Raw genomic sequence first — 19,325 nt, 5'->3', positions numbered from 1 at the left:
CTACAATATTTACTATTTGTCCTTTTATAGAAAAAGTTTGCTAATCCTTAGTGTAGATGCACAGGAATGTGTTTATCTCCTATTATTGGATATTCAGAACGTTCATTTTTTAAACTATTGATAACTACAATTAACATCTTTAACCTATTTGTCTCTATCTCTGATTATTTTCTTAGGATGTACTTTAGAATTTAGAGGAAAACAGATCAAGACTTTACAATTCTTGATGCATACTGCCAAATTGCATTCAGAAAAGTTGTACCAACCTACACTCACACCAGCTGTTCATGCGCATATTCAGATCATCACATACTTGCAAGAATTGAATGTTACTATTTATTGTTATGTTGTTTTGATAGATTAATAATATTTCATGCTAATTTGCATTTTCTGGATGGTTAGAGAGGCTTACATTTTATCTCATATGTATATATAGGGAATTTATATTTTTTAATAATCTATTTATATGCTTTGCCCTTTTTCTTACATTATTTAAAAAGTTTTCTACATTTGAAGAATATTTATGCGTGGTATACCACATGTGACCAATATTTTCTCTAGTTTATCATTTGTCCTTTGCTCTCAATGTCTCTTTCTCCAGGAGCTTAATCATTCTTTGGTTGGATCATTTCTAGTTGACCATACTTCCCTTATTGTTTTAATGTCTTTGTCATTTTCCACTTCTTTATCTCTCTCTAACTTCTCCCAAGAGACTCCTTCAAGATAGTCCTCACTTCACTTTGATTTTCTGAAGTTTCAATTCAGTCTTTTAGTATTTCTAAGATGTTAGTTTGGTATTTATTTCCTTGTAGACTTTTCTCAGTCAGCCCCTTTCTTCTAGAGCATCTTTTCTTTTCTTTTCTTTTCTAACTTTTATTTTAAGTTGAGGGGTACAGTGCAAGTTTGTTATATGGGTAAACTTGTGTCCTGAGGGTTTGTTGTACAGATTATTTTCTCACCAGGTATTAAGCCTAGCACCCATTGGGTTATTTTTTCTGATCCCCTCCATTCTCCTACCCTCCATACACCCTTCACCCTACCCAAAAGGTCCCCGTGTATGTTATTTCCCTCTGTGTGTACACATGTTCTCATCATTTAGCTCCAACTTACAAGTGAGAACATATGGTATTTGGCTTTCTGTTCCTGTGTTAGTTTGCTAAGGATAATGGCCTCCAGCTCCATCCATGTCCCTGCAAAGGACATGATCTTGTTTTTTCATGGCTGCTTAGTATTCCCATGGTGTATACGTACCACATTTTCTTTATCCAGACTATTGATGAGCATTTAGGTTGAATCCATGCCTTTGCTATACAGCATGTTTTCTTTGAGTCTCATTGCATCGTCTCATTGCATCGTCTCTTTTATCTCTAGATAGTCTCTCCTTATAACACTGAGGCCAAGTCTTCCTTTGACCTACTGCATTCACTATGTCTGAAAGGAGAACTTTGAGACATATGTACACATTTTCTGAAATTTTTTAAATGTTTTATAGTAACAGTCTTGGTCCTTTTATCTTGTGGTAGGCAGAATAACAACTCTTCAAAGATGCCCAGGTCCTAATCTCCACAACTTTGAATATGTTATTTTATATGACAAAAGGTACTGTGTAGATGTGATTAAGTTAAAGTCTTGTGACCATTAGATTATCTGGATTATCAGGGTGATCCCAGTGTAATCATAGAGATCCTTAGAAGAGGGAGACAGGAGGACCAGAGTCAGAGGAGATGTGATGATGGAAGCCGAGGTCAGAGAGAGAGAGATTTGAAGATGCTATGCTCCTGGCCTTGAAGGTGGAGGAGGGAGCTGTGAGCCAAGGAATATAGATGATGACCTCTAGAGCTGGAAAAGACAAGGAAATAGATTCTCTCTTAGAGCCTCTAGAAAGAATACAGCCCTACCAGCACCTTGTTCTTATGACTTCTGAACTCCAGAACTGTAACATAATAAATTTGTGTTGTTATAAGCCACCAAATTTGGGGTAATTTATTATAGCAACAATGGGAAACTAATCCAGATTTCACATAAAAAGAACTTTGCATATGTGATGAAGGTTATGGGCCCTGAGATGCGGAGATATCCTAGATTGTCTAGATGGGCCAAATCTAATCACTTGAACCCTTAAGAACAGAAAAATGTATCTGGCTAGAGTCAGGGAGATGCAACAGAAGAGGCCAGATGAGAAATGAGGGAAAGGGGTAAGTCAGAGAGCGATGAAGTATGAGAAAGACTCAGCCTACCATTGCTAGGTGTGAAGATGGAGAAAAGGGACCACAAGCCAGAAGATGAGGGTGGCCTCTAGAAGCTGGAAACAGACATCTCAGTCCTCAACTCAGCAACAACCTAAGTGATCCTAAAATTAAATACTCCCCTAGAGAAACAGCAAAGAAAGAAAGGAATAGAGCTCTGTTGACTCCCTGATTTTGGCCTTGTAAAATCCAGAGCAGAGAAAACCAGCCAAATCCTCTAGACCTACAGAACTGTGATAAAATAAATGGTGTTTAAAGCTTCTAAATTTGTGGTGATTTGTTACAACAGTAATAGCAAATGAATAAATATCTCAAGTTACAAAACTCAAACTCAACCTCACAGGGTCTATTTTACTCCTATAATAAAAGCTCTGATACAGGTCAGTTGTTGGGTTGATAATTCAGTGGCTTGATCCCCTGTTCAGAGAACCAAATTCTTCCACATTTCTGCTAAGCCATCCTTGAAATGGTAGCCATGTCCCCTAGTGGTCACAGGGTAGCTACAGCCACTCCAGGAATACTTCAAGACAAAGAAAGATTTTTTTCCTAAGGCATCTCTTTTAATAGGGAAAAAAACACTTTCCCAGAAGTTCCCCAGCAGATATTTCATCTTGCTTCATTGACTGGATCTAAGTTCTATGTAAACCACTAAAAATCACTAACAAGGAGGATAGAAACAGACTTGGATCAATTAAATTTACCCAGGTCACATAGGATAGGGATAGGCAACAGAACAAAAGGCAGGACTCTGCATCATGGGAAAAGGACAAAAATGACCATGAGTACCCATCATCAGCATTTGCCTCAAGGTTTTAGTTATCCTAGAACAGTGAGTTATTGATGCAGAACTAAGGTTGCTCAGCTGAAACAATGAGTCACTTAGTCGGAGTCCAGCTCAGTTCCCACCAAATTCAAAAACCAGAGTAGACAACATGGATGCATGATCAGAAGTCTAAAATATCAAAGACTGAACACTGAGTGTCAACATTTAACTCCAAAGCAGGGACCTACAAGCCATTAAAGAGTCTAGAGAGAATGAGATTGAGAAGAAATTGAGTAAGTCATTCAAATCCAGAAGACCATAAACTATGTGTGTCCCATACTAGGAAAGCAAAGTCTCTGAGAGATGCTGAGGAGCTGGCCATAGCTGAGCTACATGGCTAGGTAAAAGTGCTGGGCTGGCTGGAGATTGGTTGCTGTGTATATGGGGTGCCTCTGCTATGCATATGCTGCGCCTACCTTGGTATTGGGGCATCCAGCTTATCACTGCTGCATACATGATGTCTTCATGTCAGCAAGCTGGCTGGTCAGGTCAGGATTTATCAGTATGGGAAGAAAATATGTCCAACTTTCAAGAAGTCTCTTTAGGTTAAAGAGCAGGAGGGAGGATGGAGAGAGAATGGGTGGTAAGAGAAAAAAAAAGAGGATGGATGAAGATGGGAAGGGAAGGAGGAAAGTCAGAAGGAGGGGAGTGGAGAAGAGGGAAGGGGAAGTGAAGACAGGGGACGGGAAAGGAGAATAGAAAGAATTGTTTTAAATAAATCTGAGCACCGCATCCCTCCAACTAAAACCTTTTCACACCCTTGTGGTTAATACCAACAGTCATGTTTGCCCTTTTCCCATGCTGTAGAGCCCTGAGTTTTGTTATGTTGTTCACCTGTATCTTAAACGACTCAGGCAATGCTAACTGAATTGATGTCATTCTCTTTGTCGATGATATTTTAGTGTTTTGCTTATGGCCCAATTCCAGTCCATGAGACAGGTCAGAAGGTCAGCCAAAGGTCGTGGCAGAGTTTTAGCATGGCTTGTGTTTCTTGCACACTCTAGGCTCTGACAGATTTTGTGGCTTCATCTTACACCCCTTACTCCCTCCACCTCTCTATTCTGGCTACACTGAATTTTTTCCACAACTTCAAAGTGTCACAATCTCTTGATGCCAGAATTTGTTCTTATTCTACTCTTGTTTTCCCCCTTCCCACATCTTTTTCTCCTTCTTTAATGTCGCTTCTTCAAGAAGGCGTTTCTTACCCCATTGGCTAGATCAGGTTTCTATTTTTACATTAGTACTCTTTTCTTCATTCAGTAAATCATGCAAAAAAATATTATGTTTTATGTTGCCAGTCAGATTACTAAATGTTGTCCACGGGACAATCAGCCACCAAAAGAGCCACAGCCCTTGCACTCACCACACTGTTGATTATTCAGTGAATGTCTGTCTTCCCAGTTGCACCCCGAAAGCTCTGTGAGGGATCTGTCTTGTATTGCACTAGTTCCCCAGCTTTTGGAATGGTACCTAACACGTAGTAGGCACTCAATAAAGAGTTGTTGAATTAGTGAATAAATAAGGAAAGTGGGGAATTGAGAATACTTAAGCAATGGAAATACCTCTAACTGGCCCTGATGAGCAAAACATTTCTGCTAGGGAGATCAACTGTTCAATTCCAGTTTGGAAATGAAGGGTTTGGGAGGACTTGGGACTTTCAGTGCTAAAATTGAGAAACTCCTGAGCAAACTGAGACTAGTTGGTCACCCTCTATTTGTGGCCCTCCAAACCAAAGGAGTTCCTCTGTTTGTCCTCACTTTCCACTCTTTTCTACCCATAACTGATCTTTTGGGAAGATATTTCCATTCTGCTTCTAAACGAATGGAAATGTTTCAGGCTCTACCATTGTTTCCTGAAATGGTAGTTTCTCAAGGCTGACAGGTTGTGTATTTTACCATCAGAATTTTAAACTCTGGACCCCTCATCTCTGGGTAGAGTGAAAGCTGCTGATGCATGTGTTCAGCCATTTGTACTTATCATCTTCAAAACTACTCATCCTTAAAAAGGTTTCCCAAAATCAAAGCACTTTAGAGACGCCAAACTAGAAGTTTGAAAAGCCAGCACATTCAACAAAGCATGGACCATTGTTCATCTATTTCACAGACACTTCCGAACAGTTCTTCCACAGGCTCTTTCAAGCAATGTTTCTCTTCTACATGAAAACTTTGAAAGAGAAGAGAGAAAAGCAAAGGTCTATCTTATATACAGGCACACATTTGAACATCAGTGGTTTTTTTGCTCCAAGAACTGAAATTTGCTCTTCACAGAGATGATAGAATGCTCTGAAAATGACCCAAAAGACCAATGAAAATCCAAACCGCAATCTGGTTTTTGTTTGTTCCAAGGCACAGAGTATTGGCATTAGGTTCTTAGCTCTGGCCAGAATTTCAATGTTTTGACTCCTTGCTTGGTATTCTCACTCTTCAACATCACCACAATACAGCACCACTGTGTGTATGTGTCAATAAATTGTTTTCAAGTTTGATTTTCTTATTTAAATTGAACATGTTTTCATGGTTCATGTTTCACCTAGAACCAGCCTACTCAAAAGGGCAGGTGTTCATATTTTTATTGATGCTGACTGGTAGAGCTTATATTAAGGGTTATTGAATTTTGACACATATAAATAAGGAAGAAAACACACACTTTGGCAAATTGTAAAGGTGAATCCTCCTCTCAAGGCATTTTTGTATGTGCTTTTAAGACATACTCCCTGCTCATCACTGGAGGCTCTCCCTTTCAGTATTACTGGCATGGGCAATGGCAGGTCTCAGCCTTTTGTGTTTGTTTGGTTTGTTTGGTTTGTTTGTTTGTTTGTTTGTTTGTTTTTTGAGAGGGAGTCTCACTCTGTCACCCAGGCTGGAGTGCAGTGGCACAATCTCGGCTCACTGCATCCTCTGCCTCTAGGGTTCAAGCAATTCTCCTGCCTCGGCCTCCCAAGTAGCTGGGATTACAGGCACGTGCCACCACGCCCGGCTACTTTTTGTATTTTTAGTAGAGGCAGGGTTTCACCACAGTGGCCAGGCTGGTCACAAACTCCTGACCTCAAGTGATCCACCAGTCTCAGCCTCCCAAAGTGCTGGGATTACAGGCGCGAGCCATCGTGCCCGGCCAGGTCTCAGCTTTTGAAAATCAAGTAGTCTATCTCTTTTGAAGTCATGTCAAGGGATGACATGTATGTCATCCATCAGCGACTTCTCTCATAAGTGACCCACATCTGGTATTCATGAAACGGTCAGCGCATCCTCTACTGTTACAAATTAGATCCTCTTCACTTCACTGTCTGCGCCTCTTTCTGGTCAAGTTTCTCGCACAGTAGATTTCTGAAGCATGAGCCAGATACTAGTCCATTATATGTTCCAAGCTCCAGGAGCCACAAATCAAGCTCTCTGAGTGTCCTAATCAAGCCCCTTCTTCTTCTTGACGGAGGAGCCCACTGTGGTGGCTTCTGTTGGAGCCTTGCCCACATCCCTTCCACCAGGTAGGCGCACTCATCTCACAGTTGCTGTGTTAGCCACGAACAACTCACAGCTGCCCTTCTCAGGGAAGGCCTCTTGAGAGAGCAGGACCATCGGACCATCTCACCTGGGAGGTTATGCCTCTCACACCACAGGCCAGTCAATGGCCAATGACTCACTGACATGGGGTCCAGAAGTCTGAAACCCTAGCTTCAAAGTGAGACAATTCTGTGATGTGATTCATGCTGCAGAGCTCCCAGGGAAACCAAGCTGGACTGCTTTCCAGCTGGAAACCTCTCATTGCTTGGCTCCTTCCCTTATCCCATCCTATGTCCCTACTTCCCACCTCCTGAGAGCACCCACTCAGTAAGTCACTTGCACAAGGACCCCTGTGGCAGGCTCTGTTTCTAGGGAATCCAATCTAAGACATGGCCCGTCACCCATGGAAGCAGGTAAGGCAGAAGAAACTCACAGCACAACAGAAGTGCTGTTCACAAACCTCTTCTAACTTTCATCTGGCCACATCCACCCTTCTCTGCGCTTCAGTGGCCAATAAGTGGTGAGCAGCAACAGTATCCAAATGAATGTTTATCAACCCCTCTTTAAAGTCTAGCGTAGGTGGCCTTACTTTGGCATCTATTTGCTTGAGCCCAGGAGTGAAATAGTTCCCTTTGACTTCCTGATGTTATATGAGGCGCACATAAAATTCCGAGCACGTGACAGGAGTCTGCTGAATGCTAGCTGTTATATTAAAATCTTTTAAAATCATGTCTTGAGAACTCATTGCATGCCACATGCGAGGCTACGTGACAAACACTATTATCTCATTCTGTCCTCACAGTGACTCTTCAGGGGGTCATAGTACTATTAATCCTCATTTTGCTTATCCTCATTCATAAAGCCAGATTTCAGAAAACATTCAATGCCTGGGACTTGTTCCAAACCTAGGTTCCTGCCTAATTTTTTTACCAAACCTTTTCCTCACTGTGCTCGTTTCCCCACCCTGAAACTGTGCTCCCTTTTGCAGTTTGTTGCTCCTGCAGCTTGTCAGCAGGGGTTCCAGCTGCAGGTTCTAACTTCTTTCTCGATGACAGTAAAGTCTTTTGTTTTCTTTCTTCCTTGGCATTCAGATCTGCATGAGTTCTGAAGAAGAACAAGATGGTTTTATCAGAGTCCTCAGTGGAAAAAAGAAAGGCCTCGTCCCCCTGGATGTCCTCGAAAACATCTGATCCTGACTCCTCCTCTGTTTGCAGTAGGCAAGCTCTGCTGCGATGCCTCTGCCTCATCTCACGCAGTGTCAACCCAGAGGAGCTGCCGCACCGACCCAGCCCCCAAGGAAACAGCGAGACAAGACTCAAGGATCGGAGACTGTGACGTAACAGCCACAAAACAGAGGGCCCACTGCACAGCATACCCAGGCTGCCCAAGTGGGGACGAGGCTGAGAGAGTCGGCAGGCAGAGCCAGATGCCATGCCTGGCAGCAGCAGCAGGACTATAAACTACAGCCGTCCCCCGGGACCCCACTCCTTTCCTGTCTGTGTGGTGTAAGTTCACACCCAGAAGGGTGCTCCAGTTTGCAGGGTAGCCCAGTGCAAGGTGCAGATCCATGCAGCCACGTATGATTCTTGTTCCAGACCTGTCCCCAGTACTGGTCAGTCAGTGTCATCACATTTCAGGCCCCAGCAATCTCTGTGCAGAGCATCAGAAAGGCCTGCCTCCCAGCCCTCAGCATTCCAGTGCTCCTCAGGCGCCCTCTCTTTGCGATTGTGCTGTTCAGAGTGTCTGATGTGTTCTTTCTTTCTCTTCAGTCCTCTGAGTACCTCTGCTGGTGTGCATTAGACGTGAGGGTTATGTTGACATGGCATTACCTGCAAAGACCTGACCTGCCTAAAGATTGCCGACGGGCCATCCTTCCTGCTGTCCTAGTTACTGACCTGGGTGACAGAGCAGGACATGAGACATAGACAAGTGAGGAAGAGAAGTGGGGGAAGGTGGGGCAGGGAGCTCTTACTTATTGAAGATTACACAGCCCTTTCAGTTATGAAGTCCCTATTTGAAGGAGATGGACCTGGGAAAGAGACTCTAACAAAAAGTCTCCATTTTCACTTTGCATCCTCTCTGTTGGAGGCAGCATTTTTCCTTCATGCTGTCCTGTAGGACTCCACTTTGGAGGCTGAGCCTACCTTGTGGAGAACCAGGAACATGGAGGGGAAACAACAGCGTCTTAGAAGAAATGTAGCCAAATTGGAATCCATTCTTCTTTAGGGCAGTGTATTATATCCTAGCAGATGTAAAATGGAAAAGAATCCTCATGCTTCATCCTTCTGAAAGTAGAGGAACTAGGAGCCCAATTAGCATCATCTAGGGGAATCCCTATGTCTCTGTACTTGTACTAATGTTTACAAGAATGCAATATACTGTGATGCCTTCCTACTTAAGCCTCCTAGCATTCAAACTTGCATCCTATTAGTCATTAATATGGTTAAACTTCAATTCACAGTGACCTTGGAATCAAAGTCAGTTTGATTTATTTTGTTACAGTTCAATAAAATCCTTAGAACAGTGGTTTTTAAAAGACTTAAATGGGTGCATCCTATGCATGTAAACATCATTTCCCAAACTAAAGCATCATTAGTCTCCATTTATTTCTTTTGTTTTTACTCATTGTGAAGCTGGGAACTGAGAGGGGATGGCTGCTGGTTTCACAGAAGTTTGGATGCCTTATTCTTATCTTAAAGCCAGCATCCATAATTTCCTCCCTCTCAGATGCCACATGCAAAACCAGGTACAATATCAAGATGGATTCTTTGAGAGCCAGGGTAGATCATATGACTGTCTTTCTGTAAAATTGGATGCCTAGTACAAAGGCTCTTTGCCTCTAATTCAGTATTCCATTTAATAAAAACAACACAGTGGCTGGAAAGGAACATCAGAAACGTGTCCTGATCTCTTCTTTCTGTTGCGATATCCATTGAATTTTTGGTACAGTGATGTCACATCATACGCATGTTAAATTAAGAAGAATCTTAAAAATCAGTTTGCCTTTTACAGTTGAACAGGAGGAAGATGTGGTATTTAGCCTCCAAGGTCCTCTCCCAGTGATCCCTACCTCCTCATATTCTTTCCTTTGTCTAGTCCCTTCCCACACGGAATCACGGCTGGTCTTAAGTGGCCAATAGAATACAGCAGAAGTGGTACTACAAGGCTTAGTCTATTTTCTGTTTCTATAACAATATATCTGAGACTGGTTAACTTATAAAGAAAAGAGATTTATTTAGCTGACAGTTCCAGAGGCTAGGAAGTCCAAGAAGCATAGCACTGGCATTTACTTGGCTTCTGGTGATGGCCACATACTGTCTCTATCATAGCATGGTAGAGAAGCAGAATAGAAATCAGGCATGTGCAAAGAAAGAGAGAGACCAAACATGAGGAACAGCCTTGATTTTTAACAACGCACTCTTGGATTATAAATCGTTCTACTATAAGGACACGTGCACACGAATGTTCATTGCAGCACTGTTTACAATAGCAAAGACCTGGAACCAACCCAAATGCCCATCGATGATAGACTGGATAGGGAAAATGTGGCACATATACACCATGGAATATTATGCAGCCATCAAAAACGATGAGTTTGGGTCCTTTGTAGGGACATGGATGAACCTGGAAACCATCATTCTCAGCAAACTGACAGAAGAGCAGAAGATCAAACACCGCATGTTCTCACTCATAGGCGGGTGTTGAACAATGAGAACACATGGACACAGGGAGGGGAGCACTACACACTGGGGTCAGTTGGGGAGAAATAGGGGAGGGACGGTGGGGGGTGGGAAGCTGGGGAGAGATAGCAAGGGGAGAAATGCCAGATGTAGGTGATGGGGAGGAAGGCAGCAAATCACACTGCCACGTGTGTTACTATGCAACAATTTTGCATGTTCTTCACATGTACCCCAAAACCTAAAATGCAATAAAATAAATAAATGGGAAAAAAAAAAAAAACGCACTCTTGAAGTAACAAATCCAGTCCCAGGAGAGCAAGAACTCACTCACACCCATGGGATAGTATTATCTCTTCATGAGGGATTCTCCCCATGACCCAAACACCTCCCATTGAGCCCCACCTCCCAATATAGTCACAATGGCAATCAAATATCAGCATGAGTTTCAGAGGAGACAAACCATATTCAAAACGTAGTAATGACCCCATCCCAGACTGTATCTGAGGTTAAGTTTTAAACTCAGCTTTAGCCTTGATCTCTGGGAATACTCATTGTTAGAACCTTGAGATACCATAGAATTTCAACTACTCTGAGGCCACCATGCAGGAAAGACCCAGTGGAAAGACTACATGTTTTATCATCTGAGGTGACAGACATCACAGAAAATAGATGAGTCATCCCTGCTGAGCTCTGCCCAAGTTACAGATTTATGAACAAGATAACTATGTGGGGATTTTTTAAGTCACTAAGTTTTGGAGTGATTTGTTATACAGAAACAGATAACAGAAGCAGGGGTTTTGTAATTTGAGTCCATGTTAGAAGAGAAAGATACTCTTTCTGCACAACAAAGCCCAAAAGTTTTGCAAACATCAAGTGTTAGAAGGCAATTACCCCTCCAAATAAAAGATATCTAGGATTCCCTAAAGATCTAGAGTCATCCAGACATAAGGGAAAAAGCTAGACGCTCCTCATAGTACAGATTTTTATGAATGCTTACACAAACACATAGATTTTAGGAGTCACAGCTTTTCTTCTCCTGCCTGTCTGCACAAATTAAAAGCACAAGGATAGCTATGGCCTACCAAAGTCTTAAAGATTTGCAAGACACAGAAAATGGCTAAAAGAAGAACCACATTTTTGAATGGAGAAGAGATGAAGACCTCAGGAGATAGACTCTGTTGAGGAGACAGGGAAGGAGGGATATGTCCATATGAAGAATCAAAAGGGAAGCTGACGGATGTGCTTCATAGTGCAAGAAAACAGCCTGAGACCCCTCACCTTCTGCCCTGCCTACAGCCAAGGGATGGTACATACCTAGCTACACAAAGGAAAATACGCCCTATACTTCACCACCAGTGCTGTAAGACTTGACTTCTATTATAGTAAATTTGATATGAATAACTGAGTGAACCTTCCTCAGGGCTCCAGATAGTGGAAAAGAGAACTCCCTTTATCTCCTATCACTAGCAGATGTCTACAGCACCTTTCATGTGGGCAGCAGGGCTGCAAAGAGAGCCCATGTGTAGATGTCCAGATGGCTAGATTTCACAGATGGTTAATTTCACAGACCACTTTTCCTCCCTAACTACACACCACACACCACCACCACCACCCACACACAAACACTCACTCACTTCCATTAAGAGGAAGAGTGCAGCATTTGGGTTGCATGGAACTGGTAGTGGAGGCAAACATGGTAGGATCTATTAGAGTTAGTCTTCTCTGCTATTAAAGAGAGAAAAACAAAACTAGTGGGAAGATCACAATACCTTGGTTCCAAGTACTGTCAAAAGGCAAAAGATCCAGTTGTCCAAGAAACTCGTACTCCAAGGAGGAGAGAGCCAAGAAGGAAATCTACTGGCCAGCCTCAGCCTAGAGCCAGGTCAAGGCAGAGATGCAGCTGTGAAAAAGTGGTGCATGGGAGGAAAAAAGTGAGATTTAACTGAAGCAAACCTGACTTCTTTACTCAGGACTTCTCAGAGCATTTAATTTGCTAATTGTCATGGTAAGTCTCTAAAAAGGAGATTTAAAACTGTGAATCACCTATTAGGCTCTCCTAAAACATCCCAAGGAACATAACTTGGGAAATTCTGCAGTAAAGAATTCTCATACAAGATCACCCAATAGCCCCTATGCTTCCATTACCCCCTCTCTTCCTACATCTCACTGAAATACTTTTAAAGGGCAAAAGCACACAATCATAATGATAAGGATGAAGACAATCTACTCTGGGATCCGAGCTGGTACGAGAATAAGTGGGAAGGTGTGTACTCCAAGAGTGAAAAACCTCAAAGGAAGAGTAGCTTTATCACACTGATAGCTATAGCAAACAACATCAGGGAGTAGGCTGCAAAATCTGGGAATAAAAGAAAATTCATCCTTTCCCAAAATAGCATCCCCAGGAAACTGAGTGAGCAGGTGTGCTCCACAGATTTATCACAAAACAGAAACTCTTAAAAATAACTCGGACAAAAAATTAAAAGGAGTTTAATGACATCCTGTAACTATCTCCTGGATTTTGCTAAGTTACCACTCTGCTGTGTGTTTCATACACCACCTGGTGTTTTGACCCTTAGAACATGTTTTTTCTTAGATTCCAATGAGAAGTTTTCATAGTCTTTAATCTTCCTATGGATTATAAAAATTTATTCATACCTTGAAATCTTAACAAGAAAATGGCCATTTATTTTAACAGTCCCCTCTTGCAAATGAAAACATGTCAGGGTTTTTTATCAGCTCATTGCCAAGTTTATGCAATTATTGAACATCCTCCACGTCTTCATGGAAATCAGGACATACAGAAGTCCTGGAAACACACCCAGGAAAAGTACAAGACCTATTTCCAAGATCATGGATCATCTTTAGAATTCCTCCACTGGCATTATTTACTCAGGTTTTCAGGTTATTGCGTGAAAACATCTTTTCCTATACCTGGCAAAATTTTTCTTTTTCTATCTTTGTTTTTATCAGGTTTTTGAAAATTATATGCTTATTTACTTTTATTCTTGATTTAGGTAATAAAAACTATCCAAGTTTATAAATTTTCCTCTGAGTTCAGCTTTGACCATATTAGATAGCTATTTCTATTTTAATTCATTTATAAATTCTTTTTAATTATAGTTTTTTATTTTTCTTTCATTTTTAGTGTGTGTTAATTACACCATTGTGCACTATAATCAGAAAATTTGGCACATATGATTTCTGCTTTGAGGAATTAATTGCCATGTTGTTTTGTGCTCTAATAAATGTATTATTCATCTTTATAAATGTCCAATAGATGCTGGGGGAAAAGTCATGTCTTTAGTATACAGAGTTCAGCATGTATCTATTAAACAAATCCTTTAAGTATCTGTATTCCTATTTATTTTTGCTCATGTGTTCCATCAAAGACAAGGACAAGAAACAGTGGGGTTGTAATAAAAGATATTCTACAAGGACCTCCGATCACTTCCTTGGCGCTAGCCTTGGAGGGAGGAAACAGCAACCAGTTCTCTCTGCCACAGCCTCCCTTTCTACAATACACTAGGATGAATCACTCAGGTCGTTTCCTAAGTAAACATTCTCTTTAGCTCACTGAAGCAAACTGTAAAGACATCACTTTTAAATGAAGAGGTTCCAAAGATATTCTTAGAAAACTTCAATTTCAAATGCAGAGAATTTGGGTCAGGAATCTTGACAGAAAGATAAATTACAATGAAACTCACAATCACTGTTGGAAAGCTCTTAAAGGTTTTTCTGATAAACTCAAAGAAACTTTCAAGTTCCTACTTTTAAGTTATTTGAGTCCTTTCTTTCCTTTACGTTAGGCATATAAGAAATGAAATACTGAAATATGTCTTCTACTGGAGTGGTATTCCTAGAAGCACATAGCTAAAGAATGCATAAAGTAGGCTTGGGATAATCTGTCTTATCCTGATATAAATACTCGCTGCATGGTAAGAATTCATTTACTCCTGACAATAATCCTGATGGCTGAGTCTTACTGTCTCCATTTTTCAGTTGGAGAAACTGAGACTCTGAAATGTTAGATCACTTACCCAAAGGTGGAATGAGGTTTTGCACCTGTATCAGTATCCCTAGTATTCCTAAGTGGCTGGCTACCTAGGAGAGCATTTGGTTGCAAAGTTAAATGCTAGAGTTGCAGAATAACAAGGAGGCAATAATTATTATTAGTGCCATGCCTTACTATACACCGTAGTCTACTGTAATTATTTCCTTGATAATAATAATAGTTTCAAGTTAATGGATTTATAGACGATTGTAGTAAAAAGCACACGATGATGTAGAAGAGTTGGCATTACAGGAGAAGAGTTTGCATTACACTTACGAATTTCCAAGGATCCATGGGACACACCCTCAACCCTACAGAAGCAGGAATCTGATGTGTTGGTGCATGGAGGAGAAATCCAGTTCTCAGAGTAGAACTTACATTTGCCAACCTCAAGAAGTTACATAGGCCCAAAATAATAATTTATGAGCTGACACTGAAAGTAATATAGTCACTGTGTTGAGGAACAAACTTCACTGGCATATCTAACCTACTTGGTCTCCCTAAGGGCAACTGCATGAAATCCCTCCTGTACTTGGAAGGGCACTCAATGACTATGAGGGTTACAGATGTGTTTGGCAGCATCCAACTGACATAACCTGAAAGTCACATGCACAATAAGAATGACCTTGATGATGATACCCACCATGCTGAATACTTGTTGGAGAAGATTTCCTCTCTTCATCCAGTGCCTAAAATGACCAATGCTCACTTTTGCATTAGTGATCTCACTGTATGCTTTCATAGGATTGAAATGTGTCCTTACTTTCAGGTAAGTCTTGCCCTAACCAGGGTGTGACTCTCTTCAGGGTGAGTTTTAATCTCTCCAATTTTATCTAGTCTGTACTTAACTTTTTGAAATTTTAACTTTCAAAAGTAAGTGTGCCCTTATTTCCAAGTTCTCAAAGGTTGGGTCTTTGGATGGGGGCCATTTCTCACAGCTCCAAGGCATGCCACCTACAAGACTGGTAAGGGTGAAAATCACATAATGAACGAATGAAATATATTCATACCTGAGAGTATCTAAATCTAGACCTGGTGAATCACAAGCTTCTGGTTTCAAGGCACAGAGTTTTCTTTGGCCATGATAATGTATTATGGTTTGAATGTGTCTTCCAAAGTTCAAATGTTAGAAACTTGATCCCCAATGCAGTAGTGTTGGGAGGTGGGAAGTGTTAGGAAGTGTTTGCGTAATGGAGTCTCTGCCTTTATGAATGAATTAATGCCTTTATCTTGGGAGTGGATTCATTATCTCTTTTGCCCTCTCTTTGTCCTCTGCCTTTCATCATGGGATGATGCAGCAAGGAGGTCTTCACAAGACACTAACATCTTAATATTGGAATTCCCAGCCTCCAGGATTGTGAGCCAATAAATTTCTGTCAATCATAAAGTATCCAGCCTGTGATATTTTGTTATAGCAGCACAACATAAACTAAGATACAACATTGTTATTTTAGCAGTAAAATCAACAGGTATTTGTTATAGTCTACTGGGAAAAATGGTAATCATACAAGTAATACTAAAAATGTGTAATTAGTGCTACAATAGAGAAAGTACAGTGAACCATAAGAGTACGCTGGGTCTTTACTGGTTTCATTAGAAATAGGACCTACAGAGCTCAAAGTCCTCATGCTAAAAATGTTCTCACTTTCCAAAAAGGCAATTTTATATTGGAAATGTGGTAAGGCACCCTTTCAGCTCTTTCTCATATAATTTCCCAACACTTGAAGCACTTTACTTTCACTAGGACTTATGGATGATAAGGGAGGGTATTTGGGGGAGACTGGGCAGAGTTACATTTTGTGGGCTAAGGGTTTTTTCTTTTTTTTTTTTCCACTTTTTAACACGAAAGTTTCCAATTGTATGGGCCCTTCACGTTGGAGTGTTGTGTATTTGAGCAATATTAGCAGTATTAGTAGAAGATTGGGGGAGGAATAGAGGAGCTAGCTGGTGAGGAAGAGGGGATGGGGTTAGGTAGAGGCATGACGGGGGCCATAGGAGAAAGAGGCTGCTTACTTATGCAACATATCATTCCAAAGAGCGTTTAGGCTTGTCTCTCATCTTTAGAGAAATGCCCTAAGAAGAATAATCCATCCAGGTAAGGCCCCATCTTTCCCACATCTGTCTTGATGTTTAGGACCCCAGAAGAAAATTATTTATAGAATAATAAGGGTTAAAACGTCATCAAAATGGAAACAAATACATAGGCTTCTTCACAACCAAGGGAATCAGGTTTCTTTTTTCAATCACAGGCATGTTGTGATTTGGGCCAAATTTCTGTCATTCATGATGGATCTCACAGGAGCCTTCCTGATATAGAGAGATATCAAACCTGAAAATGCTCACCCCTAGTGCTGCCTAAGTTGCTTTTGCCCCTTTCAATTACAGGTGCTGGGTCAGGGCGGGTGGGGGGAGAGTTAAGACCTTAAATACTAAGAAATTAGTTTACAACTTTGCAGATGTAATATTAAAAACATAAAATTCAATACAATGAAGCAGTGCAGGGCAAATCTTGTTGATCCACTGCTGGGAATAAATCTGTGAGTTTTCAGGACCAAGAAACACGTATTGCACCCACTGGAGAATCAGCCAGGTGAGTACACAATACACTGGGCAGTATTGTATACTTTGCAGAAAAAGAATAGAAAAAGGAGGTTAGGCTGGGCACGGCGGCATGCACCTGTTTTCCTAGCCACTTGGGAGGCTGAGACAGGAGAGTCACTTGAGCCCAAGAGTTTGAGGCTGCAATGAGTTATGATCATTCCACTGTGTTGCAGCTTAGATGACATAGTGAGACCTTGCCTCTAAAGCAAAATAAAAAGAATAGTTCAGTGAGGGTCTGAGGACTCAGCCAAGAGGACAGTAGCAGGACTCAGATATAGCAAGCTGATAGGTTGGAGTGGGGCAGCACCACGCAATGAATAGTCACCAACAAGTAGCAAGACTGAGCAGGTTATACTCAGCTCTGTGTCTACCAAAGCAGAAATACTCGAAGAGCCCTTGGTTTGAAGTGTGAGATCCTCAACACACCAGCTGAAGTAACAGCAGATTGACGCTAACCTGACTTCTAGGCAGGGTAGTTTCTGTTTCCTGTGGGGCTTTGGTAAGGAGCCTGCAAGCTGGACCATGGCTGAACTTTCTTGAACTTTGAAGAAAGCCCCCAGCACCTCTAGCCCAATGAGACCATTAAGGACCTCTGATCTCCATAGTTCTAAGATAACACGCTTGGATTGTTTAAGGCACTAAGTTTGTAGTGATTTGTTACAGCACCAGTAGGAAACATACAGCATTGCACTGCCACCTGGAAACTGGAGAGATGACAGGAGAAATTTAACTGAAACCCATTGTTGTGCCTAAAGAACACTGAACTCCCAAAACTCAGGAAAAGCCAAATAAAGAGAATATGAAAAATACAATATCATGGTGGTAATGTGTAACCAGTGTAGGAAAGTTTTTATCTCCTTCACCACGCTAGCCTCTGAGGATGAGAAAAGTGGAGAAAGATTCCTCCATTTGGCCACTAGGACCATATCCAAGGTCACACTGTCCCTGCCACCTTGGAGCCTACACTGAGGATGCTACTGCAACGTATGTCCTAATCAGAAGGCAAGGAATTCCAGAATGTGTGCATACACACATACATGAACACATGCACGCGTGCGTGTGCGCGTGCACACGCACACACACACACACACACACACACACACACACTCAGGTGGCATTTATACTGCACTCCGGTGAAGATTTAAGCAGTTATTTGTTCTTTGAGTCAGTTAATTGATTTCAAAGCCAGAGCCTACCTGTTTTCTACACAAGAAGCAGTGTCAGTGCCGAGGCCTCTGGAGGGTGTCTCCCATGCCCCTCTCACTTCTTGCATCTCTCTTTAACCCTTTCCTTCTCCACTGTCCCCATCACCAGCACCACCCAGAGACTACCACACTCCGAAATAGTCCACCTTTTTTAGGAAATAATACCTTTCTTCTATCTTGTAAACTTCATAGCCTCTAGAGATGAATATTAAAAATCTGTTTTTCTCCTTCTAGTTTTTATTTTTCTCAGCAGGGAAGGGTAATTTTTGGTCACAGTGATCCCTGGCTTTGTGTGATCTGGGATAGCAAAAGCAGAGTTGAAGATAAGCTCTGGTCTGATGATAAGGAGACGATGAGATATGAGCATTTCCGCCTTCGCCTGCAATTTGTTTCTCAAATACATTCTATATTTATATCTCGAGACAGATCAATCACTACCAGCAATGAGTAACTGATAAAGCATGAGAGAAAGAGGTGTCTGAGCAAGAGAAGATTGTGCGAAACAAGAATATAACATGCTTGGGGTGATACAGGTAGGTGAAGGAACCCAAGATGAGGTTTATGGGGCATCATGAAGTACAGGTGAAAATAACATTCAGTAAGGGTTCTAACATGTTGGGGTGAAAACAGAGTTGGTATTGGGAACGCTGAAACAGAAGAGAAGACACTTTCAGGAACAAGAGAGGAGCAGGCTAGCAACGAGCGAGGCCGTGACTGAGCGGTAGTCTGTAGCCATATAGGGCAACAGCAGGAGACGGAGGGCAGCACAGCATGGCCAGGCAGCCTGTCTGGCAGCAACCTGCTGGCACCGTGTGCTCAGAGCTCCTCCACCATGGCAATGCCTTTTTTGGTAATGGTTCTTCCCCAGAGCCAACCTCAAAGCCAGAATCATCCTCCTAAAGTATCCCTTTGATCCTGTTGCCACCCTGTTAAAAACCCTCCAAGGGCTTCCCCAGGGAAACAGAAGCAAGTCCAGCCTCTGCAGTGGAGGTATCTCCGCAGGCCTCAAACCAAACTAAGCTATCCTAAAACTGCATAGCCCTGCCCTGAACTGCTCAAGTAGTGTCTATCATTTCATGTTTAACTAGTGATGATTTTAAAAAATGATTTCAGTGAATAGACTTTTTGAGGGCAGAATGCTAGGCTTGACTGCCTTGCAGACGGGAGTCAAGGGAAACTATCTCTGCGAGTGATCATTTCAGACTGTCATGGAGGATTGACA

General features: G+C 41.7%; 1 protein-coding gene across 1 annotated transcript in view; it reads left to right on the top strand.

The window, feature by feature from the left end:
• Nucleotides 1–9,463, top strand: part of STAC (SH3 and cysteine rich domain) — a 160,584-nt gene extending 151,121 nt beyond the window's left edge. Inside the window, exon 11 of the mRNA XM_017508491.1 lies at nucleotides 7,658–9,463. Within this exon, the coding sequence (XP_017363980.1) occupies nucleotides 7,658–7,756 (99 nt within the window). The 3' untranslated portion in view covers nucleotides 7,757–9,463. The remainder of the gene's footprint in view (nucleotides 1–7,657) is intronic.
• Nucleotides 9,464–19,325: the final 9,862 nt, after the last annotated feature.

This window comes from Cebus imitator, unplaced genomic scaffold (genome assembly GCF_001604975.1).
Source record: "Cebus imitator isolate Cc_AM_T3 unplaced genomic scaffold, Cebus_imitator-1.0 Scaffold391, whole genome shotgun sequence".
NCBI lineage: Eukaryota > Metazoa > Chordata > Mammalia > Primates > Cebidae > Cebus > Cebus imitator.
This window is presented reverse-complemented; position numbering and strand designations above follow the sequence as displayed.